At 45.3% G+C, this 27278-nt stretch overlaps 1 protein-coding gene and 1 long non-coding RNA gene across 2 annotated transcripts in view; one reads left to right on the top strand and one right to left on the bottom strand.

Annotated features, from left to right (window-relative positions):
- Positions 1–27278, bottom strand: part of LOC143822801 (uncharacterized) — a 104047-nt gene that overhangs the window by 26277 nt on the left and 50492 nt on the right. The gene's annotated exons all lie outside the window — the stretch shown is intronic.
- The window catches only part of LOC143823029 (uncharacterized), a 38388-nt gene continuing 12190 nt past the window's right edge, over positions 1081–27278 (top strand). Inside the window, exons 1-2 of the mRNA XM_077308828.1 lie at positions 1081–1130; positions 5906–5971. Of these exons, the coding sequence (XP_077164943.1) occupies positions 5920–5971 (52 nt within the window). The 5' untranslated portion in view covers positions 1081–1130; positions 5906–5919. The remainder of the gene's footprint in view (positions 1131–5905; positions 5972–27278) is intronic.

The raw sequence follows: 27278 nt of genomic DNA, 5'->3' as shown, positions 1-27278 counted from the left end.
CAACCTCCTAGCATTCCATTAAAACCCATAAATCTGTCAATGGCCCAGGCTAAGTCAATTCCCTCCAGTGTATTAAAACCCTTTGTTTACAGGGAGGGTAATTAAATTACAACGATTCTTTAGTTCAAATAGAATTGCCCGCTCTGTCTCCATAGCAGACAGAAATAAACAAGGACGTTTTAGGCTTGCCAGCCTCCCACATGCAGGGAAATGGCCTCGCTGCATCGCTGTGGCCCACCCTTTTCGTGTCTTGTTCCATGCCAGGCTGTGGGCAGGTCATGGGACTAACCATTAAAAAAAACAACCAGTGACATTTCTGGGGTCCCAGTGACACATGGAGGAGGAGGAAAGTTCACTGGCTGCTCTTGTTGCCTGTGCAGTTCTGAGAACCAGGGAGCCTCCTGCCTCTCAAGGAGGGAGAGAGTCTCTTCGAGAAAGGGGAGAGCAGCTGGAGCTGTTTTCGCTCGCGACACACAGAGATGCACCCACAGAGCCCAGGCCCCCCAGCAGGGCGCCTTCACTAACCATCAACACTCTTTGAGTTCCCTCAGGTGCTCTCAATGTTTCTCCTCTTGAAATGTCACTTGGGTCTCGGCTTGGAGGGATTAGAGCAGGGGCTCATGGGAATTGTAGTCCATGGGCATCTGGAGGGCCGCAGTTTGACTACCCCTGGAGTAGAGGGTTCCACCAGAAATTACTTTACTCAGTTTTCTGTGACTTTAAAATTCCTGGATATTTCACACAGTCAAGAAGCTATAAATTCTGCTTGACCTGGCACTTCAGTCAAATTTTAGCTGAACACATGAGGTTGGTTTACACTGAATCTGAATGAATGAATGAATTTATTAGGCACAGCATGATGCTAGCCATTCTGAGATAAAACAAATACATCTCAGTCGCCTTCCTCCCTGCTTTCCACTTTCTTTATATGCCTTTTAGCCAGAGGGGGAGTTTTGAAACCTGTAATTCTCTCTGTGTGGCGTCAGATGGTCCCGTTCCATCACACCAGGACCCCACCCTCTCCTTCTGCCTTGAGCAGATAAAAGCGATCAACCATCAAACATTGTGGTCCCCACTGCATTCTGAATATTAACCACTGGCTTGAAATTCCAAAGGAGGAGGAACAGCATGTGAGAACTGGGGGGGGGGGGTATTATCTTTTAAACTGAGAAGTTTGGTGGTTAGTGTTGTGTTGCTCTGGCAAAAAGGATTTGTGCTGAGTGGAAATTAGTGTCCATTTATTTATAAGGGGAAAGGGAAAGAGGCAAACTAGTTGGGGAATGTCTGGGGAGGGGGATCCTTCTCTTGTTTGGACTAATGTTGATGACGTGAGCCATTCAGTCGAGTCTGACTCTTGGCGATCCCTCGGCTCAACTGCCACCACAGTTTCCGAGCCTGGACCGCTTCTTTTAGTTGTGTAATGTTCTGGCCTGTGTCCATTTTGATTGTGTCTAACCAACATGCTGTTTTGTTGGCCTGCTTTCCTTTTTCCATGCACCAATCCTAGCAGAATTGCTCTCTCCATTGAGCTGGATTGCATGATTTGGCCAAAGTAAGTAAGACAGACTTTGGTGATAGTCAGACTTTATGTGCTGCAGTATTTCCTGTTTGTGACTTTGGCTGACTATGGAACCCACAGAAGCTTTCTCCAGCATCAGAGTTCAAATGAATCAATTCTTCTCTGGTTCAGTTTTTTCATTATCCAACTTTCACGGCCAAAAGTGGCTGTTAGAAATATGATAGATCAACTAATCTTCACTTGGTAGTCTGGATTCAGTCCTAGCTTTTCCATGTTCAATTAATTATAGACTGAAGCTTTGAAATGTAGTTTTAGTGTGGTTTGATTGATGCTCTATTGATGATGTTTTATTATTTGTTTTTATTTATGTTGTGAGCCCCCCCAAGACCAACCACAAGGACAAACCATTGTTATGATATGGCAAATTATTGCCCCAGTCTCTAATCTGTCCTTTCCAGGCCAAGTGGGCGGGACGGCTGTCACAGCCAACTCCACACCTTCTGTGAGGGCCGTTCTGAGCTGTCCCCTTCTCAGTCTTTATTCAGGCCGGGCTACAGGACAGAGATGGGGCTGGTGGTTTCAGCTGACGTCCTCCGGCTGACTGCAGAGAGAGGCCTGGGTCAGCCTCTCAGGGGCAACCAACCATGGGAATTGATCCTTCAATGCATAGGGTGATTTCTAAGCCAATGGAGGTCCTTTTAATGAAAACATTTGTTTCCTGCAGAAACCCAAAAGATCACTGAGGCAGGAGACTGGTTTTTAATAACAAAATAAAATCTTCTATTTTATTTATTCCTTCATGCATTTAGAACATTTTGTACAACGTCTCCAGGAAAAGTGTTCTCCTGGAAATAAAGATTATGAAAACAATTAAGATTTGTGGAAATACCTTCTACTGGGTAACTAGCCAGGGTAATTGTAGCTATTTCCCACTCACTGGTCTTTAAGGAATCAGGAATCAGTGGGCTTCATCAGATACACAGCATGTTACCCTCACTGATTTCATTTCAGAATTCACCAAATATTCTCTGCTTTTGCCTTTGGACTCAAAAGCAGTTTCAGAGGGCAACTGTGTTGGTCTGCAGTAAAACACCCAGATCCAAGATGGGTTAGTCTATCCGAAGCAGTCGAAAAGCTTAAGGGTCCAGGAGCACTTAAAGACCAAAAATGTGGGAAGAGCTTTGCTCGCTTCTTCAGAACTCTGAAGGAGTAAATAGTGATCCTTTCTGCTCTCAGATTTAACTCCCATTTTTGTCAGTGGTGGGCATGCCTGTCAGCTTTGCATATTAGAGTTTTCTTTGCTGTTTTCTCCTGCATTGTTGGTGTAAATTATCTGCACCACATCAGAACCAAGAATTTGGGGGTTTGTTTGTTGCTGGGTTGGGGTATGGCGCTGGAAATGCTATTATGTCCCTGTTCCCAGTTGGTCCAAAACATGATTGGTTTGTTTATGGTAACCTAAGGAGGATTCTCTCTCAAGACATATGTTGGGCCTCAACCAGGGCCAGGGCCTTCTCAGTCCTGGCTCTGACCTGGTAGAATAAGCTCTCAGAAGAACTGTAAGCCTTACAGGATCTGTCCCAGTTCCTCAGGACCTGCAAAATGGTGAGCCTGCTGGCATGGGTGCAGGAAGTCGGGGCAACCCGCCACAACTAAAACTCCAGCCTGCCGCCTGGCATGAAACCTCCAGTGCATAAACGGTCATAGAATCCTAGAGTCATAGAACTGGAAGGGGCCATCTAGTCCGACCCCCTGCTCAATGCAGGATTAGCTTCCAACCCTTTCCATTATCCAAAGCATGTGTGGAATGACTCACAAAAGCTTCTCCCTGCTGCAAATTTAGCCTTTAAAATGCTACAGGATTCTTGCTCTTTTCTGCTGGTCGCCTCAAGTCCAGTAATCACTTTAGGGGCCAACTCATCCCTGATATTCATATTTGACAAAGGAACATTTGAACACCTCTAGCCCCAAAATCTTGTTAGTATCAAGGAGGCTGCTGGCCTCAAATCTAGCTGTTCATAAGCAGCAATTTGGTGGAAATTAAGACCCCCCCCCCCACACACACACAGAGGCGCACACACCCAATGCCAAGAAAACTTGATTGCAACATCTGGTTATTCTTGTTCTTGCTGCCACTTTTCTTTGTCTCATTCCGGTCACCATCTCCTTCTTTCTGAACGTGTCACATGGGAGGCTCCACCCTGTCAGGGCTTTTTGCTCATTCCACACACACTGGATAATGCACATTCAATGTGCCTGCACAGCTGGATTTTCCTGAAAAATCTCCTCTTAAAGTGCATTGAAAGTGAATTATCCAATTCGTACAGAATGAGTCGATCATGTTGTGTTGTACGTTTGCTATATTACAGTTTTGTCTGCTTTACGGTCAATCCGGGCTATGCATTTAGTCTTGCGGAGGCCTGTGGCCTGGTGCAATAAAGTTGGTACGTGTACCAGGCAACATGGCAAATGGCAGGGAAAGCACGTTGAAGGCAATTTAAAGGGACAATAACATTTTCCTTAGAAAATTGTGAAATCATCAAAATAAGATATTTTTCAGAATGCCCTAAGTGCATGGGAGAAAGAATGCATATCTTTGGCTCCAGTTTCATCTCCATAAAATGTTTCAATGCTCTTCCTGCTAAAACAATTTCCTCCTGTGTAGACTTGGAGGAAGTTGATGCACAATGATAGGTTTGCTCCTTGTGTAATAACAAGATGGAGTTTTTATGTTCAGTCCGCATACTAAATCAGAATGCAGCTTGGTCCAGGCAAACAGGAAGAAAACATCACCTCACAGGGCAGTGTTATGGGACCTAATGCAGCTGGGCCACTGTTCAGGGCAGCATTTCCTGATGTCTGCCGGTGTCTTCTGAGCCAGCTTCAGCTGGGGGGGGGGTGCATCTATAATAAGGTGAGTCTGCCTGTCAATCTTCTGTTTTTAACTCATTTTCCCCATAAAGGTGGAAAAGCTGACAGAGAAGTGAGGATAGAGCAATACTGTGGGAATCTGCAGCCTTATATGTGGGAGACGGACTCATAAATAGTATTTTCTCCTAAAAATTGTATCAGGAGTCACTTTGTGACATCAGCAGCCATTAGACTAATTCCAGTCTTCATCTCAGGCCTATTTGCATATATTTCATACAAGGAAGAAATTTAGGTGGGTTGCCATGTTGTTCTGAAACAGCAGGAGAAAGTTTGAGTCCAGGGGTACATTTAAATGGAAGCTACCAGTCCATACACATAGGTATGGGATGAGCAGCAAATCAGCATACAGCATAATAAAAGTGTTTAACAGATTCAAGGACCAAACAGGAATTACATGCTTAGTTTATATGTGACCAGTTGTTTGGGTTTAATTCTAGGGGGAAACATATATCAAAATCAGTGATTGATGGGCAGATGTACCTTTCATGACTAACTGAAAACCTGATGTCATCAAAAGGGCGGTATTTCTTTGCCCACTTAGGTTTTTTTCTTAGTTTATTAATGTAAAAAGCACATCTTAATCCACATATTTAGACACACAAAATCTTTCTACTTTAACATTTTTCCTGGTTTTGTTTTTCCCGTAAGAAATAAAAGACCACCATCTTTGAAAAATGATAGTTTCCAGCAGCATTTTCTTCCCTTTCAATTGTCTATTAAGAGCCTCTTGTGGTGCAGAGTGGTAAGGCAGCAGACATGCAGTCTGAAGCTCTGCCCATGAGGCTGGGAGTTCAATCCCAGCAGCCGGCTCAAGGTTGACTCAGCCTTCCATCCTTCCGAGGTCGGCAAAATGAGTACCCAGCTTGCTGGGGGTAAACGGTAATGACTGGGGAAGGCACTGGCAAACCACCCCGTATTGAGTCTGCCATGAAAACGCTGGAGGGCATCACCCCAAGGGTCAGACATGACCCGGTGCTTGCACAGGGGATACCTTTACCTTTAATTGTCTATACCAGCCTTTCTCAAACTTTTTACCGGTGAGAAACCCCTGAAATATTCTTAAAGCTTCAACAAACCCCAGAAGTGGCACCGTCATGCAGAATATGGCTGGGAAGCAGAGCTGTGGACACGCCCACCTGGGGCTCCTCCCCTTCCCACTCCCTCCAGGCCCATCATTGGCCATTTGGGGAGGGGGGCCATACATGGTCCTGATAAATATTTAACAAATTTTAAAAATATATAAAAAATTAACCCCACCCAATCAAAAAACCCTTCCAGGGCCATCACGAAAGCCCAGGGTTAAGGCTGGTCTGTAATTCTCATTCTGACCTTCTGCATTAATCTAACAGCTAACCAAATTTTCTCCTACTCTGTAGTAAATTTAACATTGGATTATATGCCACTTTATACACCAAGCTTTTGCTAATAATTCTGTATACATCTTATTCCCTCCAGTGACCCCGCCAAATATGAAAAAGTACACATCAGATCTATATGTGGTCATTTGGAAAATCCCGTCTGGTGAGTACCATCTGTATGTAAATTTCAGGACAACGGCTCTTATCATGTGCCTTTCATGGGTTCAATACAGCATTGTGAATTTTAACCTAGATTTGATTTGACATTTGTCTTACCAAATCTAATTGCCACTTAATCTCATGCACTGTCTCCGTGGATTTTTCAACTCTCAATATGCCATGCACTTTAACTGTCATGACTTTTAAATTGAGCCAATATTTATTCAAAAATATTTCAAGGTCTAAAAGTGTCCACCTAAGCTTGCGTAATTTGAATAAGGTTTTTGAGTTGAAAGTGTTGAAACCAAGAAAGGGCATTTTTTGTCCATTTGCCTGACCCCTTCCCAGGACAGAACAGCTCATGGAGAGGCTGGAGTTTAGGCCGGGGGGGAGGGTACACCATGGGGACATGAGTCCGCTGCCATTTTCCTCAGGGAACTTGGTCTACATGACCTGGCAAACTAGGAAATGGCTGGAGATTTGGGGATGGTGTCTGCAGAGGGGGGGGGATTATGGTAAGGTGAGGGACTCCACCCTCCAAAGCATCCGTCTTCTTCACAGAAATTGATCTCTGGGTTCTCGAAATCAGTTGTAATTTCAGGAGAACTCCAGGCCACACTGGATTGATAGCAACCCTACCATGGAGGCTCTTTCTCTAAAGTAGAACTGCTAGGGCCAGATGGTGGGGTGGGCTTTGCACTGAGCACAGTGGAATACAGCCAGTCCTGAAGAGGATAAGGACCATACTAGGGAGCCTCTGCAGACTGTTCGGAAAAAGACTGAACGGCGAAGGGCGATACAGTTCTCGGGGCCTTTGGAGCTCCAGAATAGATTTCAGGCCCTTGCAGAGGAGGTGCAAGGGTCAACGAGGGAAGAGGTCCCCCAAAAAAGTCTAAGACAAAGGGAAGAGGCCACGGGGACAGAAGGAAATGGAGTTGAGAAGAAGAAAAAAAGGAGAGTACTGGTAATTGGAGACTCCCTGCTAAGAGGAATGGATCGCCATGTGGCTGGGCCCGACCCCCTAACCCGAGAGGTGTGTTGCTTGCCAGGGGCGAAAATTAAACATGTTTCAGAACGGCTGCCAAAACTCCTCAAATCTACGGATCGCTACCCATTTGTGATGGTCCATGTGGGAACGAATGACATGTCCCTGAATACCATCGCTCCTATTAAAAAAGACTATCAAGATCTGTGGAGGAAGCTCAAGCAAATGGGGGCACAAGTGGTATTCTCTTCAGTCTTGCCTGTCAAGGGAAGAGGAATGCGTCGGGAGAGGAAGATAATGGAGGTGAATCACTGGCTGCGTAGTTGGTGCCGGCAGGAGAGATTTGGTTTCTGGGACCATGGGATAGGCTTTCTTGAGGAAGGCCTACTAGCACCTGATGGACTGCACTTATCGAAACTGGGGAAGAATGTGTTTGGCAGGAACTTGGGGAGATTCATCAGGAGAGCTTTAAACTAAAGCCACAAGGGGAAGGAGACAATCAACATAGGGAGTGTATGGAAGGAAAACGATCGGGGGCAGCCCAACCAGCAAGGCCAGCTCATAGGGAACCAAAAGTAAAAGGATTCAGATGTCTTTATACTAATGCCCGAAGCATGGGCAATAAAAAGGAAGAGCTGGAACTTCTCATGCTGATGGAAAGGTATGATCTAGTATGCATCACAGAAACTTGGTGGAATGATTCTCATGACTGGAATGTAATGGTGGATGGATATGAACTGTTCAGAAAAAACAGAATAGATCGAAGAGGTGGAGGAGTGGCACTGTATGTGAGGAAAGGGCTTACCTGTCAGGAAATTCTAGTGAAGGAGAGCATATCTACAGTGGAAAGCATCTGGGTGAAAATAAGCGAGGGGAAAACAAACAGTGTGGTGGTTGGTGTCTGCTACCGACCGCCTGACCAATGAGAGGCTGTGGATGCTGCACTTTGTGAGCAGATTGAGAAAATATCCATGCGGCAGGACCTTGTCATCATGGGTGACTTCAATTTCCCAGATGTGTGCTGGGAAACAAACTCTGCGAAGCGTCCTCAGTCATGCAAGTTTCTGACCTGCCTGGCTGACAATTTCATTTATCAAATGGTAGATGAACCCACAAGAGGTTCAGCCATACTGGACTTAATACTGACCAACAGGCAAGAGTTGGTGGATGAGGTGAAGGAGGTGGGGACCCTAGGGTGAAGTGACCATGTCCTCATAGAATTCCTTTTGAGATGGGGAGCCAAGGAAGCTTGTAGCCAGACACGGATGTTGGATTTTCGTAGGGCAAACTTTAATAAACGCAGAGATGAGTGTCATACCATGGACGAGAATGCTGGAAGGGAAGGGAGCATGTGAAGGATGGGCGCTACTCAAACAGGAGCTATTGCATGCTCAATCAATGACTATCCCAGAAAGACGAAAACACTGCAGGAGCTCTAAGAAGCCCATTTGGATGAACAGAGAACTTGAAGAGGAACTAAGAAAGAAAAGGGAAATGTTCAGGAAATGGAGGGAAGGACAGAGCTCTAAAGAAGAGTACCTACAGGTTACTAGGCACTGTAGATCAATCATCAGAAAGGCCAAAGCTGAGAGTGAGCTAGGATTGGCCAGGGAAGCCCACTGTAACAAGAAAAGATTTTTCAGTTATGTGAGGAGCAAACGTAAAGTAAAGGAGGCAATAGGCCCACTTTTGGGTGCGGATGGACAAACTCTAACGGAGGATGCAGAGAAAGCAGAAAGGCTCAGCACCTATTGTACATCTGTTTTTTTCCCACAGGTCAAAGGGTTTAGGCACATCTAGAGATGGCCGTAGCCAAAGGATAGTGTCTGGGTGGCAGGTTAACATGGATAGAGAGGTTGTCGGGAGGCATTTAGCTGCACTGGATGAGTTCAAATCCCCTGGTCCGGATGAAATGCACCTGAGAGTGCTCAAAGAACTTTCCAGAGAACTTGCACAACCCTTGTCCATCATCTTCGGTACCTCTTTAAGGACTGGAGATGTCCCAGAGGACTGGAAGAGAGCAAACGTTATTCCGATCCTCAAAAAAGGGAGGAAGGGTGACCTGGGAAACTACAGACCAGTGAGTCTGACCTCTGTTGTGGGGAAGATAATGGAGCAGATATTAAAGGGAGCGATCTGCAAACATCTGGAGGACAATTTGGTGATCCAAGGAAGTCAGCATGGATTTGTCTCCAACAGGTCCTGCCAGACCAACTTGGTTTCCTTTTTTGACCAAGTAACAGGTTTGCTGGATCGGGGAAATTCGGTTGATGTCGTTTACTTGGATTTTAGTAAAGCTTTTGACAAGGTTCCCCATGATGTTCTGATGGATAAGTTGAAGGACTGCAATCTGGATTTTCAGATAGTTAAGTGGATAGGGAATTGGTTAGAGAACCGCACTCAAAGAGTTGTTGTCAATGGTGTTTCATCAGACTGGAGAGAGGTGAGTAGCGGGGTACCTCAGGGCTCGGTGCTCGGCCCGGTACTTTTTAACATATTTATTAATGATCTAGATAAGGGGGTGGAGGGACTACTCATCAAGTTTGCAGATGACACCAAATTGGGAGGACTAGCAAATACTCAGATTTCAACGAGATCTGAACACAATGGGAAAATGGGCAAATGTGAACAAGATGCAATTTAATAAAGATAAATGCAAAGTTCTGCATCTGGGTCAGAAAAATGAAAAGCATGCCTACTGGATGGGGGATACGCTTCTAGGTAGCACTGTGTGTGAACGAGACCTTGGGGTACTTGTGGATTGTAAACTAAACATGAGCAGGCAGTGTGATGCAGCGGTAAAAAAGGCAAAAGCCATTTTGGGCTGTATCAACAGAGGCATCACATCAAAATCACAAGAAATCATAGTCCCATTGTATACGGCACTTGTCAGACCACACCTGGAGTACTGTGTGCAGTTCTGGAGGCCTCACTTCAAGAAGGACGTAGATAAAATTGAAAGGGTACAGAGGAGAGTGACAAAGATGATCTGGGGCCAAGGGACCAAGCCCTATGAAGATAGGTTGAGGGACTTGGGAATGTTCAGCCTGGAGAAAAGGAGGCTGAGAGGGGACATGATAGCCCTCTTTAAGTATTTGAATTGTTGTCACTTGGAGGAGGGCAGGATGCTGTTTCTGTTGGCTGCAGAGGAAAGGACATGCAGTAATGGGTTTAAACGTCTAGTACAACCTTATAGGCTAGATATCAGGAAAAAGTGTTTCACAGTCAGAGTAGTTCAGTAGTGTAATAGGCTGCCTAAGGAGGTGGTGAGCTCCCCCTCCCTGGCAGTCTTCAAGCAAAGGTTGGATACACACTTTTCTTGGATGCTTTAGGATAGAATCATAGAATCATAGAGTTGGAAGGGGCCATACAGGCCATCTAGTCCAACACCCTGCTCAACGCAGGATCAGCCCTAAGCATCCTAAAGCATCCAAGAAAAGTGTGTATCCAACCTTTGCTTGAAGACTGCCAGTGAGGGGGAGCTCACCACCTCCTTAGGCAGCCTATTCCACTGCTGAACTACTCTGACTGTGAAAAATTTGGTTTGGGCTGATCCTGCGTTGAGCAGGGGGTTGGACTAGATGGCCTGTATGGCCCCTTCCAACTCTATGATTCTATGATTCTATGAATAAAAGAATACACTGTAAAGGATGAGCAACCACAGCACTCAGTTTAGAGTAACCCAGCCTTCTCTGTTTCCCCCTGCAAAGCACACTGCAGAGGAACTGCCTGTTCCTGAAGTCCAGCAAAATTGCCAGCTGATTTCCCGAAGTGCAAAGGCCAGCAGCTTCTGGATTCCAGCTCCATAGGTGGGAAGGGCATTTAGGAAATGCCTGCTTTCCAGCCAGCACGGGACAGACGAGGAAGACTCCTGCCCCACCTCACTGAGCCGGTTCACCCAGGTTGTTTTGTGCAGGTGATTTACTGTGCAACTGTTTCTGGCAATTTTTGCTCCTGTCTGCTTGGCCCTGTTTTCAACCAGACAAAGAGATTCTTTTTTCTTTTATCAAGACCCTTCTTCCTTGTACCCATCAGCCAAATGGGCGGACTCCTGAATCCCTCCACTGAATATGTTTCTGGGGACATTCTTGTTCCTGCCGCTGCCAGTCTACATACAAGAGGAATTAACAATGGGCAGCTCTCCAGGAGGCTCCCTCTGCGGCTTTGAGTCTGGGAAGGAAAAGCTGGAGACAACTCTTTGTGGGAGAAACAGATCCACTAGATTCAAAGGATGCCAAGCTGCATGTTAGTCAAGGGAAATGCTGAAAGGGAAGGCTGACAATCTGGTTTCCCTTCCAAGGGTTGGTCTGGAAAAGCTCCTTAACAACTTGGGTACTTATTGTAAGGAAGGGTTCCTTTCCATCAACTACCCAAAAACAAAAGTTATGTTTTTTGGGAAAAGACCTAAAATATGTATTTGGAGTATACACAGTATCCCTATAGAACAGTGTAGTGCATTTAAATATCTTGGAATCACTTACAGTGAGGCCCTAAACTGGAATGCCCACCTTGCAACTATAAAGGCCTCTGGTCTAAAAATCATTGGAGCCATTCTGAGATTTTACTACACCAGGGGAGGGTTTCTAGTTGACCCAGCTCTAAAGCTCTTCGCAGCCAAGGTCATTCCTCACCTACTATACGGCATCGACATCTGGGGCTGGAAAGAACAAATAACCAACAGCTTGGAGCCCATTCAGAACTTTTTCTTCAGACGTATCCTGGCTCTTCCAAAAGGGTCTCCTGCAGCCCTGATGAGGACAGAGCTTGGTTTCCCCTCACTCAGAGTCCGTGCCCTATTCTGAAATCTTGGAAGAAAGACATCACAACTAAATTAGATTCTTTAAGCCAGCGGCTCGCAAACTTTTTTGCCAAGAGGTGGGGGGGAGGGTGATCCGGGGCCCCGCACATGCGCAACTACCCCCGCACAAACAAGCATGCGTGGGCCTGCTGCGCATGCGTGTTTGTGCTCCTGGCGGGGGCACAAACACACATGTGTGGCGGCTCTGTGCATGCACCCATGTGCGAAACTACCACACGTGCATGTTTGCGGCCCCACCAGGTGCAAACGTGCATGCGCAGCAGGTCTGCACATGCGTGTTTGCGTTGCTGGCATGCCAGCGGCCGCGCTTTCCTCTCCCTCCCCCCCTCCCGCAGCAAGAAGCTTGCCGGGCCGCAAACTAGTCGGCCGCTTCGGCTGCAGGGTGGGGAGAGGGAGCCGTGGCCCAGTGCCGAGGCCTTCGCGGCCTGTCACCGGGCCTCGGCCCAGGGGTTGGGGACCACTGCTTTGAGCCATCAAAGTTTTAAGCACCTATTGAGAAGTGTCTCTCCCTTCCCGGTTGCATGTTTCCCATTTTTGTGACCCAGATGTAGAACTCTACATTTCTCCTTTGCCCACTTTTCCAGCATGTTCAGATCTCGTTGAACTCTATCTCTGTCTTCTGGGGTGTTCACTACTACTCCCAATTTGGTGTCATCGGCAAATTTAATAAGGAGTTCCCCAATCCCTCTCGTCCAGATCATTGAAAAGTACCAGACCCAGTACTGAACTCTGTGGACCCTGCTGCTCACCCCCTCCACTCTGATGAAATACCCCTGACAACCACTCTTTGGATGTGATCTTCTAGCCAGTTCCCTATCCACCTAGCCCTCCAAAAACCCAGTCTGCTGTCCTCCATTATCCATCCGGACATCCTGGGGGCCCCTGTAAAAGCCTTACTGAAATCCAGGGAAACAACATCCCCTGAGCTTCCACGATGCAAAGCCTCCTCCAGACTGTCATGCCTACTCAGGGGCTCATGCTGATTGTGGCAACAAAGATCTGAGTTTAGCCACTTCAGAAGTGAATTTGAGGGAGGAGAAGGAGGAAGACAAGGCCGAGGAGGAGCACAGCAGTGATGAATGAAACGGCTCCTGATCGCTCCCTAAGGGCAAATTAATCACTAAAGCTTCTATATTGGTTCCTGTTTAAGGGGAAATCAGTGGCAGCTTTAATATGTGCTGAATACACAGCACAGTCCAAGAAAACCTGCTACTAAATGAGACCCTTGAGAAGGACCCCCCCCCCACACACACACACACACAACCACTCTTAATATGTCCCCAGGGACTATTTCAGGGAGGACTTGGTTCAAATCCAGTATTGAGTTAATATTGGCTACTACTAAATATTAGTGGCCCATATTATTTATCTAAACAGAGAATAAATCTGTTTGTTTTTAAGGTGCTGCAGAATTGTTTTGGGGGTCTTTTGCACATTTGCTCTTTGTTTCTACTTCCCAGACCATATCATGGCCTTCTGTTTCTATCCAACCTGACAGTGATGAAAACCTGTTTTTGTTTTTTGTATACCTCACTTTTTGCTACCCGAAAGAGTCTCACCTACAACAGACCCCTTGCGAGGCGGGTGGGGCTGAGAGAGCTCTGAGAAAGAACAGGGACTGGCCCAGGGCCCCCGCTAGCTCATCTCCAGATCAGAGGCTGCTGCTCGTCCAAGATGCCTGAGACAATTCCTTCCCCAAGTGCTGCCATGTCATGTGCTTAGCTTGCAGGCCTTCTGCCTCTCTGATTTCAATCTGCCCTTTCCTAACAGGAGCTCAGCGTGGTGTATATTGTCTTCGCCTCCTTACAAAACCCTCGAGTGGCCGGTTAGGCATGACTGGCCCAACAACGCTCAGAAAGGTCCAAGGCCGAGTGGGCATCTGAACCTGCGTTCCCTACTTCCTTGGCCCGAATTTTAACTTCTCTGACATGCTGGCACTTTGACCTCTTGTTCATTTCATCTCTGCCCCTCCATGGGTAGATTTGTGCTTTGCAAGGAAAGCAAGATTTAGGGATTGAGGCACCTCTTTGGCCACCCACTGTGAACAATCTTCGAGCTTCGGCATATTCCAGTGAGAAAGGAAAACGGGATCTGAGGAATGTGAGGGCGTCAGGACAGCAGCTGGAGAAGAGGGCCGGTTGTTGTGTCTGAAGGAAAGAGCCTCCTCCAAAGACACCGAGGCCATGAACAGATTATGGCTCCAGCACTGAGCCAAGGAAAGATAGGCAATATGAGTGACATATACATGTTTTAAAATCTGAAGGCTAAGGCTCACCGCAAGAACGAGAGAAGCAAACAGACCTCGAACTATCTGTGCTTTCTCTGCGGGTTCCCAGCTCCCCTCACCTGTGTTTTCTGAGCAGACTCCTCTTCTTCCGCCGGTCGCATCCACACACCCCTCCAGAAGGAGCGCCGTGCTCTTGAGGTCAAAGCAAGCTCCGGGACCACAGAAAGAGCCGTGGGGCAAAATAAGTAAATCTCAAAAGCCCTTGGGAAGCGGAAGAGCTGTGATGGAAGAGATGCTGAGAAACGGAAACTGTGGGGCCACGTCCAGGTGTTTTCCACCCGGCAGTCCTCCTGAAGGGCACACCAGATGCGAAGGGCCTGTTATCTCCTGACATGTAAACAGTGGGGGGTCCTTCTGGAAAGGAAACTGAAAAGTGTGTTCGCAGGGGAAGCACAAGCCCCTGCTCTTCCCCCACAGGGATCCGTTCCTTCAAGCACTTTCCCCCCACTGAGCACACTTCTGGTACTTTTTTCTGAAGAAGGGGGGGGGGTCTTACCCTAAGATTACACATGAATAGATTAGTGTCCTTGTCACATGCAGTTGGGCCTTGAGGTGAACCGAATCTTTCCCTGGCAACTGCTTGGCTAGGGACACTTTCACGGATCTGTCCTGTGTGTACTGCAGCTCAAGATCTGACTGAGATCTGACCAACTGTTCCTCCCCACAATTCCTAATAACCCCCCGGGAGCCAGGGTGGAGGAGTGGTTAAGAGTGGCGGCTTCTAACCTGGACAACCGGGTTTGATTCCCTGTTCCTCCACATGCAGCCAGCTGGGTGACCTCAGGCTAGTTGCAGTCCTCTTAGAGCTGTTCTCTCAGAGCAGTTCTGTCAGAGCTCTCTCAGCTCTACCTACCTCACAGGATGCCTGTTGTGGGGAGAGGAAGGGAAAGTGATTGGAAGCCGCTTGTAGACTCCTTCGGGCAGTGAAGAACAGGGTGTAAAAACCAAGTCTAAAAACATTTCACCCGAGACCACAAAACCCAATCAAACTGCAAAAGCACCAACATAAAACTTCTAACATTTCTATCAATTAAAGTGACTGCAGAGAAAGCATTTCAAATCCTTCAGAACTGTGGATAATAAAACATGGAACAATAAAAGGATATCATAAAATCATAGAGAATCATAGAGTTGGAAGGGGCCATACAGGCCATCTAGTCCAACCCCCTGCTCAACGCAGGATCAGCCCTAAGCATCCTAAAGCATCCAAGAAAAATGTGTATCCAACCTTTGCTTGAAGACTGCCAGTGAGGGGGAGCTCACCACCTCCTTAGGCAGCCTATTCCACTGCTGAACTACTCTGACTGTGAAAAACTTTTTCCTGATATCTAGCCTATATTGTTGTACATGAAGTTTAAACCCATTACTGCGTGTCCTCTCCTCTGCAGCCAGCAGAAACAGCATCCTGCCCTCCTCCAAGTGACAACCTTTCAAATACTTAAAGAGGGCTATCATGTCCCCTCTCAACCTCCTTTTCTCCAGGCTGAGCATTCCCAAGTCCCTCAACCTATCTTCATAGGGCTTGGTCCCTTGGCCCCAGATCATCTTCGTCACTCCCCTCTGTACCCTTTCAATTTTATCTTCGTCCTTCCTGAAGTGAAGGGGGAACCTTGTCAAAAGCTTTACTAAAATCCAAGTAAATGACATCAACTGAATTTCCCTGATCCAGCAAACCTGTTACTTGGTCAAAAAAGGAAACTAGGTTGGTCTGGCAGGACCTGTTGGAGACAAATCCATGCTGACTTCCTTGGATCACCAAATTGTCCTCCAGATGTTTGCAGATCGCTCCCTTTAATATCTGCTCCATTATCTTCCCCACAACAGAGGTCAGACTCACTGGTTTGTAGTTTCCCGGGTCATCCTTCCACCCTTTTTTGAAGATCGGAATAACGTTTGCTCTCTTCCAGTCCACCGGGACATCTCCAGTCCTTAAAGAGGTTCCGAAGATGATGGACAAGGGTTGTGCAAGTTCTCTGGAAAGTTCTTTGAGTACTCTCGGGTGCATTTCATCCGGACCAGGGGATTTGAACTCATCCAGTGCAGCTAAATGCCTCTTGACAACCTCTCTATCCATGTTAACCTGCCACCCAGACACTATCCTTTGGCTACGGCCATATCCAAAGACAATTCAATAAAATTAGTTTAGTAATCCACATCTATTGTCCCAAGAGTCACCCAAGAGTCTTGTTCCTGACCACGGCGTGTTCTGGATGGAGAGCCAACCTCCACCTTGACCTAAAACTGGCACCCCTCAAAGAGGCAATTCCCTCTAGTAAAGTTTCTTTGGACTACCTGCTACTTCACAGGAACCCTCCCCGCCCTGTTGCTGGACGGAGCGAGGACTTCCCTCCCTGCCTCAGGAATACTTTGATGTTTCCCTGCACAGGAAGCTTCAGGATGACGTCTTCATCACCATTTGCCTGAATGCCTCTGCCTCAGCCCAGGGGCTCAGCTACATGATCTTCCCATTCCACCCAGCCTACATGTTTGCAAGACTGTGACTAAGAACCCCTGAGGGGCCATAACGCTAAGCAGCTTTCAACTACTGCAGGGAGGAAGGAAACGAAGCCCACAGATGGCTGGCCATGGTGATGGAAACAGCAGAAGAACAGGAGCCAGCAAGAAACTCTTGGGTGAGAGTTGTCCCTTTCCCAAATGTGAACATGGATGAGGAAATAATTTGCATGCTGGAAACCTGGTGGGACACCAGGTTCCGTCCTTGGGGACGGAAATGCCATATTCTTCTTGAGAGGAAAATAGCTACTGTGGGAAAGAATGGCAAGAACTGGTCTTCACACTCAATGCTCAGGAGGAAGCAAGAAGTGATGTGTTTGCAAAGCTGCCCTTTTGACGGTTCTCTCAAAGAACAAGACATCTGCTGCCACCGCCGAGTGTGAACATCTTGGTACTCTTCAGAGCAACAGTGGGCCCCTTTGGGTTCATGCAGGAGGGGAAACCTTTGGCTCAAAGTATTATAGTAGTATAGAGCAGGGGTCCCCAACCCCCAGTCCGAAGGCCAGTACCGGGCCGCGGCTCCTCCTCATCCTCCTCCCCGGCTGCTGCCTCGGGGGCTACCCTGCCACTCTGCCACCGGCTCACCTTTGGTGCTCTCCAGCGGCCGCCATAGTTGGGGCTCCCCCTCAGCGTGACACTGCGCAGCTGCTGCTGGCAAGAGCTCCCCAGTGGGTGGCAGGAAGTCAGGGGGTGCCAGCGGGAAAGCAAGCGGAGCAGGGGCTCAGGTGGTGGCAGCGATGTCCCTCAGCAAAAGACTATCCCCCCCCCCGGGCCTCAGTAAAATTGTCAAGTATTGACCGGTCCCCAGTGATAAAAAGGTTGGGGACCACTGTTCTAGAAAGCCATCTTGGTGTAGTGGTTAGGAGTGCGGACTTCTAATCTGGCATGCTGAGTTCGATTCTGTACATGCTCATCACAGCACTGATAAAACTGTTCTGACCGAGCAGTGATATCAGGGCTCTCTCAGCCTTACCTACCTCACACAGGGTGTCTGTTGTGGGGAGAGGAAGGGAAGGCAACTGTAAGCCACTCCAAGACTCCTTTGGGTAGAGAAAGGCAGCATATAAGATCTAACTCTTCTTCTTCTTCTTCTTCTTCTTCTTCTTCTTCTTCTATTTTTTCTTCTACCACACTTCACATGTGTGAAGGTTTAAATGTGAAGCAAATATCCACCTTTTTCCTTTAGAATTACTTGCTGATTCCAACAGACTGGGTCTTGTTACAGCAAGTAATTTGGTGAAGTCAGCCTCAAAGGGCTGTTGTTAATCTGTTTAAGCAGGTGAGCTGTACCTGTGTGCTCACTAGTGACACCTAATGGTCACTCTGCAGTTGCAATGGAAAATCCCTGGCACATAGCTGGGATTCCCTTTGTTTAAGGTGGGCTCCCACTCACTTCTTCTTTCATCAAGAAGAATAGTTCAGTGTGTGCTTTTTACAGAAGGAAGCAAGGAGCAGACATTAAGGCTCTGCTCTCTCCATCTGCTGGTGTGTGCACATGCAGTCTGCTTGCAGCCTACCCACAGGAGGCTTGCAGTGCTGCTTTTGTAACTACTCTTTAAGCTTTTGTACTCTATTTCAGTAAGGAGACTGAAGCAGATGAATATGATATATATTTCTATAAAGAATATTTCCAGTAAAGATTACTCATGTTTAAACCTCTAAGCAGTGTGCGTCTGGATATATGCCTCATCCACAAATGTAACTAATAATTGCAAATTTTCAAAATGCTCTGTTGCTCTGCAACTCTATTTCTCTGGAGGATCTCAGGACCAAGTCAACTCCAAAGGTTCCAACACAGTCACTTAATTGTTTCTGAAGTATAACTAGATTCAAGCCCAATAGCACTGTAGAAACAAACAAAACCTTGAGAGCATAAATCCCGGAGAGTGTAAACTCCCTTTTTCCGATCTTTGTCATTAGTTGTTGAAGGGACCATTAACTCTCAAAAGCTGAACATCTTGTTGGTATCTAAGGGGCTGTGGGACTCAAATCTAACTGTTCTGTTCTCCCTGAAGATTGGTGAACTGAGGGAATGAAGATGTACGGCTGCCAGCCTTTGAAGCAGGCATGTCTATGAGCCTACAGCTATGAGCCTGCAGTTCTCTGGGGCACAGGACAGATTCTCTACCCCCTCTGCCTTTAAGCAATTCTGCTCCGAGTTCTTTTGAGTGGTAGAGGAGAAGCACAGCACTCGAAAGGTCAAAGTCTTTGTGGGCATGTAGTTGAATTCAAATATTGTCTCATATCAAGGGCTCAGTGTGGCTGACAACAATCCAATAGCTGATATGGGCCCATCTGTTTCATTGCAAAGGTGGGCAGAGTTTACTGATGGGCCAGGGGCCATCACAGCCTGCCAGTTGTGACGGCTTCTTGCAAAAGTTGCTGACCGGTGTGAACCTTGCCAGACACCGCAGGACACACCTATGTGCTTACCAGTAATGAGTGCTTAACAACACTTAACATAGGCCTGTTATGCCTTTACTCTTGAAGAGACTCTTCTTTTATACACTTAAAACATGTTTATGGAGCATTTGGGTGCCAAGACAAAGGAAAACAGGCAAGGTTAATATCAACCCACAATGGAGGGGACCCAACAAGAATGCAAAACAGTTGCACAAATGAAGGTAGGCAGAAAAGAAGAGCCATCACTATCCAACGGGAGCTTGTTAGTAGCAGCTTGGCCTGACATTGGCTTAGTTTGCTTCCCCACATTGATGGTCTCTTCAGTCAAACAAGCAGTTCCAGCCCAATGAGTGTTTAGAACTGAGAGATGTTTCCTTTTTAAATCTCTCCTGTCCTTACCTTGCAAAACATTCCTCCTAGACAATTTTGATCCACTATAAAAATTTTGATTTTTTACGTTCTTTACTAGAGCCTATGCCTAGTACTAGAGCCTATGCCACTGCCTGGCCTCCAGGTACTTAAGGAACATTGGTTGAAGGACCTTTGGACATTCACTTCAGCTAAACAAGTTGGTTAAAGGTGGTGTAATAGTCAGCTTTGAGCAAACATCTGGTGAGTAGCATCCATCCTGTTCTAGAAGAACCATGCCTGCCTTCTTGTATGTATGTATGTATGTATTATGTATGTATTATGTATGTATTATGTATGTATTATGTATGTATAGAATCATAGAATCATAGAATCATAGAATCATAGAGTTGGAAGGGGCCATACAGGCCATCTAGTCCAACCCCCTGCTCAACGCAGGATCAGCCCTAAGCATCCTAAAGCATCCAAGAAAAGTGTGTATCCAGCCTTTGCTTGAAGACTTCCAGTGAGGGGGCGCTCACCACCTCCTTAGGCAGCCTATTCCACTGCTGAACGACTCTGACTGAGAAAAACTTTTTCCTAATATTTAGCCTATATCGTTGTACTTGAAGTTTAAACCCATTACTGCCTGTCCTTTCCTCTGCAGCCAGCAGAAAAAGCATCCTGCCCTCCTCCAAGTGACAACCTTTCAAATACTTAAAGAGGGCTATCATGTCCCCTCTCAACCTCCTTTTCTCCAGGCTGAACATTCCCAAGTCCCTCAACCTATCTTCATAGGGTTTGGTCCCTTGGCCCCAGATCATCTTCGTCGCTCTCCTCTGTACCCTTTCAATTTTATCGATGTCCTTCTTGAAGTGAGGCCTCCAGAACTGCACACAGTACTCCAGGTGTGGTCTGACCAGTCCCATACAATGGGACTATGACATCTTGTGATTTTGATGTGATGCCTCTGTTGATACAGCCCAAAATGGCATTTGCCTTTTTTACCGCTGCATCACACTGCCTGCTCATGTTTAGTTTACAATCCACAAGTACCCCAAGGTCTCGTTCACACACAGTGCTACCTAGAAGCGTATCCCCCATCCAGTAGGCATGCTTTTCATTTTTCTGACCCAGATGCAGAACTTTACACTTATCTTTATTAAATTGCATCTTGTTCTCATTTGCCCATTTTTCCATTGTGTTCAGATCTCGTTGAACTCTGTCTCTATCTTCCGGAGTATTTGCCAGTCCTCCCAATTTGGTGTCATCTGCAAACTTGATGAGTAGTCCCTCCACCCCCTCATCTAGATCATTAATATATATGTTAAAAAGTACCGGGCCGAGCACCAAACCCTGAGGTACCCCGCTACTCACCTCTCTCCAGTCTGATGAAACACCATTGACAACAACTCTTTGAGTGCGGTTCTCTAACCAATTCCCTATCCACCTAACGATCTGAAAATCCAGATTGCAGTCCTTCAACTTATCCATCAGAACATCATGGGGAACCTTGTCAAAAGCTTTACTAAAATCCAAGTAAATGACATCAACCAAATTTCCCCGATCCAGCAAACCTGTTACTTGGTCAAAAAAGGAAACTAGGTTGGTCTGGCAGGACCTGTTGGAGACAAATCCATGCTGACTTCCTTGGATCACCAAATTGTCCTCCAGATGTTTGCAGATCGCTCCCTTTAATATCTGCTCCATTATCTTCCCCACAACAGAGGTCAGACTCACTGGTCTGTAGTCTGTAGACTCACTGGTCTGTAGTATGTATGTATGTATTATGTATGTATTATGTATGTATTATGTATGTATGCATTATGTATGTATGTATGTATGCATTATGTATGTATGTATTATGTATGTATTATGTATGTATGTATTATGTATGTATTATGTATGTATGTATGTATTATGTATGTATGCATTATGTATGTATGTATGTATGTATGCATTATGTATGTATGTATTATGTATGTATGTATTATGTATGTATTATTATGTATGTATTATGTATGTACGTATGTATTATGTATGTATTATGTATGTATGTATTATGTGTGTATGTATGTATTATGTATGTATGTATTATGTATGTATTATGTATGCATGTATTATGTATGTATGTATTATGTGTGTATGTATGTATTATGTATGTATTATGTATGTCTGTATGTATTATGTATGTATTATGTATGTCTGTATGTATGTATTATGTATGTGTTATGTATGTATGTATTATGTATGTAGGTATGTATGTATGTATTATGTATGTATTATGTATGTATGTATGTAACTACTATTTCCAGAATTTCTGGCTCAGGATGGTTTACATCATATTATTAACATTTGATAAGATCCATAAACAACCTTTAAAACAGTAAGATCAGTCATCGGCCATAGCCACTACTTGAACTGACCACCATTATCTGCCTTTTCTTGGTTCCTTCTCCTCTTCAGGGGGGTGAATTGGTGTGGGGAGGGCCCATTTTCAGATGTTGTTGTTATTCTTAGTGGTTCCTCCAACCAAATGCCTGTGGTCCTGTGGAACTGATACAGCTCGGTCAGGGCTCTTAGCTCTTCGGGAAGCTCATTCCACCAGGTTGAGGCCAATATTGAAAAACCTCAGGCCAAACATATATCTCTAGGAACGTAGATTACGAGCCAGTTTGTATTGGCTGAGCAGAGTGCTCTTCAGGGGGTATAGTCAGCTAGGCGGTCCCTCAGGTATTCCGAGCCCAGATTGAGGATATCCTTGAACCTGATCTGGAATTCAGCTGGGACAAGGGCAGGCCCACATAGAGGAAGTTGCAGTAATCCAGCCTGAAGGTGACCCTTGCATGGATCACTGTGGCCAGTGTTCTGGGGTCAGGCAGGGCAAAATGAGCTACTGTAGTGATCTGAGCCTCCATAGACATGGCAGATCATGCCTAAATTCCTAGCAGAGTCTGCAACTGTCAGGTGCATGCTACCTAGTCAAGGCAAGCACAGCACCCCCACCTTTGCATCTCTCCTGTTCTTAACAAGCAGGCCTCTTCCTGATAACTTTATGTGTGTTTTGTAAATAATAGCATTGACATATTTTAAAACAGCACCTCTGAATCTTAATGTCAAATTTTGTAATGTATCTGCTTCTTTAACTATCAAAGGGGGACAGAATGTGTTTCTCCTATTGTGCTGTAGCTTGTATTGTAAACAGCGGAAAGTTTGTTTCTAAAAGGAAATCCATAAATTAATTTAAAAAAACCAAGATATTTACAATAAAGATCAACCTTATTTATTTCCTCAGGGAAATAACACTTGAAATGTAATATTTTCATGGAAGCATCTTGAGAAGAGAAAAAGATCAGTGGATACGAATAAATCTGTGCGTCTGGCAAGACTCCAGGTCCTTCGAAAACAACAGAGCTCTTCCAGGGGTGACGCCAGCAGAAGAAAACTGATACGCCTTCTCAAACATGTCTCCCTTTAAGCCCAACAAAATTTAATTTGGGGTGTAAGCTTTTGTGTGCATCACTTAATCACAAAATTAAACTTGTTGGTCTTAAGGAGCCACTGGGTGCAAACTTTGATCTAGAGTTAGGATGCATGGCAGCAATTAACAAATGGCTGATTGGCATTCCTTTACCACATGGCCTTGATTATACTAACTTCTCAGCAGAATTACCAACAAGTTAACATAGTGAGACTATAGGTACACCCAGATCTGCCAGCGTTAGCTGGCAGGGGCTTATGGGAATTGTAGTCCATGGACATTTGGCGGGCCGCAGTTAGGACTACCCCTGAACTAGCACTGACCAGAGGTTAGTAGTGGGATTCCATCCTGCTGCTCTTAATGAAAAATTGGGGTCACCTGACACAAAAGAGCTGCCAAACACCTGTATGAGCAAAAATGAATTAGGAGGGGCAGGAGCGTGTTTGTGGTCTCTACAGTTTGTGAAGCACTCCGGTTTTTCAGCTCAGAAATTAGCATCCCCTTTCCCAAAGGAAATCTCTCAACACTTATAGCAGCAGAGAATTAACACTGCAAAATTAACATAAAGATTTCTAACCACTTTGCAAGGTTGTTGGACATTTTAAAATGTGTTTTATTGGGGAAAATAAAGTTAAGGTGTGAAGGGGATACAGAAACAAAAAGAGGGGCTACATAATGCAATTAATTATATCATAAATAATTATGCAACTCAGAGTATATGAAACAAAAACCATTTCTCTTCATCATCCCCTTCATTATAGTTTTTAAAAAACTGTTGATAAGATAGAATGGGACTTACCTACAAAATAAAGTCTATAGTTGAATGAGGATTCATAGAATCCTAGAGTTGGAAGGGGCCATGCAGGCCATCTAGTCCAACCCCCTGCTCAACGCAGGATCAGCCCTAAGCATCCTAAAGCATCCAAGTAAAGTGTGTCTCCAACCTTTGCTTGAAGACTGCCAGTGAGGGGGAGCTCACCACCTCCTTAGGCAGCCTATTCCACTGCTGAACTACTCTGACCGTGAAAATGTTTTTCCTGATATCTAGCCTATATTGTTGTACTTGAAGTTTAAACCCATTACTGCGTGTCCTCTCCTCTGCAGCCAACAGAAACAGCATCCTGCCCTCCTCCAAGTGACAACCTTTCAAATACTTAAAGAGGGCTATCATGTCCCCTCTCAGCCTCCTTTTCTCCAGGCTGAACATTCCCAAGTCCCTCAACCTATCTTCATAGGGCTTGGTCCCTTGGCCCCAGATCATCTTCGTCACTCTCCTCTGTACCCTTTCAATTTTATCTACGTCCTTCTTGAAGCGAGGCCTCCAGAACTGCACACAGTACTCCAGGTGTGGTCTGACCAGTGCCGTATACAATGGGACTATGACATCTTGTGATTTTGATGTGATGCCCCTGTTGATACAGCCCAAAATGGCATTTGCCTTTTTTACCGCTGCATCACACTGCCTGCTCATGTTTAGTTTACAATCCACAAGTACCCCAAGGTCTCGTTCACACACAGTGTTACCTAGAAGCGTATCCCCCATCCAGTAGGCATGCTTTTCATTTTTTTGACCCAGTTGCAGAACTTTACACTTATCTTTATTAAATTGCATCTTGTTCTCATTTGCCCATTTTCCCATTGTGTTCAGATCTCATTGAACTCTGTCTCTATCTTCTGGAGTATTTTCCAGTCCTCCCAATTTCCTGTCATCTGCAAACTTGATGAGCAGTCCCTCCACCCCCTCTTCTAGATCATTAATAAATATATTAAAAAGTACTGGATCGAGCACCGAGCCCTGAGGTACCCCGCTACTCACCTCCCTCCAGGCTGATGAAACACCATTGACAACAACTCTTTGAGTGCGGTTCTCTAACCATCTGAAAATCCAGATTGCAGTTCTTCAATTTATCCATTAGAACATCATGGGGAACCTTATCAAAAGCTTTACTAAAATCCAAGTAAACGACATCAACCGAATTTCCATGATCCAGCAAACCTGTCACTTGGTCAAAAAAGGAAACTAGGTTGGTCTGACAGGACCTGTTGGAGACAAATCAATGCTGACTTCCTTGGATCACCAAATTGTCCTCCAGATGTTTGCAGATCGCTCCCTTTAATATCTGCTCCATGATCTTATCCACAACAGAGGTCAGATTCACTGGTCTGTAGTTGCCCGGGTCATCCTTCCTCCCTTTTTTGAAGATTGGAATAACGTTTGCTCTCTTCCAATCCTCCAGGACATCTCCAGTCCTTAAAGACGTCCCGAAGATGATGGACAAGGGTTGTGCAAGTTCTCTGGAAAGTTCTTTGAGCACTCTTGGGTGCATTTCATCCGGCCCAGGGGATTTGAACTCATCCAGTGCAGCTAAATGCCTCTTGACAACCTCTCTATCCATGTTAACCTGCCACCCAGACACTATCCTTTGGCTACTGCCATCTCTAGATGTGCCTAAACCCTTTGACCTGTGGGAAAAAACAGATGTAAAATGGGCTCTGAGCCTTTCTGCTTTCTCTGTATCCTCCGTTAAAGTTTGTCCATCCGCACCCAACAGTGGGCCTATTGCCTCCTTTACTTTACGTTTGCTCCTCACAGAACTGAAAAATCTTTTCTTGTTACAGTGGGCTTCCCTGGCCAATCTTAGCTCACTCTCAGCTTTGGCCTTTCTGATGGTTGTTCTACAGTGCCATTTTCCTTTTTTTTCTTAGTTCCTCTTGAAGTTCTCTATTCATCCAAATAGGCTTCTTAGAGCTCCTGCAGTGTTTTCGTCTTTCTGGGATAGTCATTGATTGAGCATGCAATAGCTCCTGTTTAAGTAGCGTCCACCCTTCACATCCTCCCTTCCCTTCCAGCATTCTCGTCCATGGTATGACACTCATCATGTCTCTGAGTTTATTAAAGTTTGCCCTACGAAAATCCAACATCCGTGTCTGGCTACAAGCTTCCTTGGCTCCCCATCTCAAAAGGAATTCTATGAGGACATGGTAATTTCCCCCTAGGATCCCCACCTCCTTCACCTCATCCACCAACTCTTGCCTGTTGGTCAGTATTAAGTCCAGTATGGCTGAACCTCTTGTGGGTTCATCTACCATTTGATAAATGTAATTGTCAGCCCGGCAGGTCAGAAAGTTGCATGACTGAGGACGCTTCGCAGAGTTTGTTTCCCAGCACACATCTGGGAAATTGAAGTCACCCATGATGACAAGGTCCTGCCGCTTGGATATTTTCTCAAGCTGCTCACAAAGTGCAGCATCCACATCCTCTCGTTGGTCAGGCAGTCAGTAGCTGACACCAACCACCACACTGTTTGTTTTCCCCTCGCTTATTTTCACCCAGATGCTTTCCACTGTAGATATACTGTCCTTCACTAGAATTTCCTGACAGGTAACAGGTAAGAATTTCCTCACATACAGTGGCACTCCTCCACCTCTTCAATCTATTCTGTTTTTTCTGAACAGTTCATATCCATCCACTATTACATTCTAGTCATGAGAATCGTTCCACCAAGTTTCTGTGATGCCTACTAGATCATACCTTTCCATCAGCATGAGAAGTTCCAGCTCTTCCTTCTTATTGCCCATGCTTCGGGCTTTAGTATGAAGGCATCTGAATCCTTTTACTTTTGGTTCCCTATGAGCTGGCCTTCCTGGTAGGGCTGCCCCCGATCGGTCTCCTTCCTTACACTCCCTGTGTTGAACGTCTCCCCTTGCTTATTTCAGTTGGGGTTCATTTATATTCAACATTTCAGATTTTAAATTTCTTAACTGATCTTTTTTATGTCTCCATTATTGGTTTTATCTTTACCATATATTCAGTATTGTATATTTTTGCCACTTCTACCTATTCACTGTAATTTTTAACAATAGGCAATATAACGGAGTATAGAATGAAAATCTATTACATATCTCATAATGCAAAAGTAGAAGATATTTCTGCTCAGTGTCCATTTTATACCTTTATATTCAAAATGTTACATTTAAATCTTATTCTTATTCTGCTATATTTCAACTGTTTCTCATTCTAAATCTGTCTCCTGCTTGCATAACACATACAGTACTTACATTTTGTCATTGATCTAGTTCTGAAATATTTTGTTAATTTCACCATTACACCATATTCAGCAAGTTTATTTTCCTATTCTTCTAGACATATAGTTTCTATATTGCTGTGTAGATAATTTTAGCTGGTCACCATTCATCTGAACATTTCTTCTAGAATTTTTGATAATTTATCAGGCAGTATACCTAATAGCTGGAGGGCATCACCCCAAGAGTCAGACATGACTCGGTCCTTGCACAGGGGATACCTTTATCTTTTCCTTTACACCTAATAGCATATTCTTAGCTTCCATAGGGAATTTAAGTTTTAATATATTCTTATTAGATAAGATGGTAGAAATACGCAGCTTGGTGAGATCCCCAAGCTCAATGGTGAGCAAACATTTCTAGCTTTACTGCTAAGTTCCTGCAATTCTAT

The sequence above is a fragment of the Paroedura picta genome, chromosome 13 (genome assembly GCF_049243985.1).
Source record: "Paroedura picta isolate Pp20150507F chromosome 13, Ppicta_v3.0, whole genome shotgun sequence".
Lineage (NCBI taxonomy): Eukaryota > Metazoa > Chordata > Lepidosauria > Squamata > Gekkonidae > Paroedura > Paroedura picta.
The sequence above is the reverse complement of the archived record's forward strand: the minus strand, read 5'-3'. Positions and strand labels throughout refer to the sequence as shown.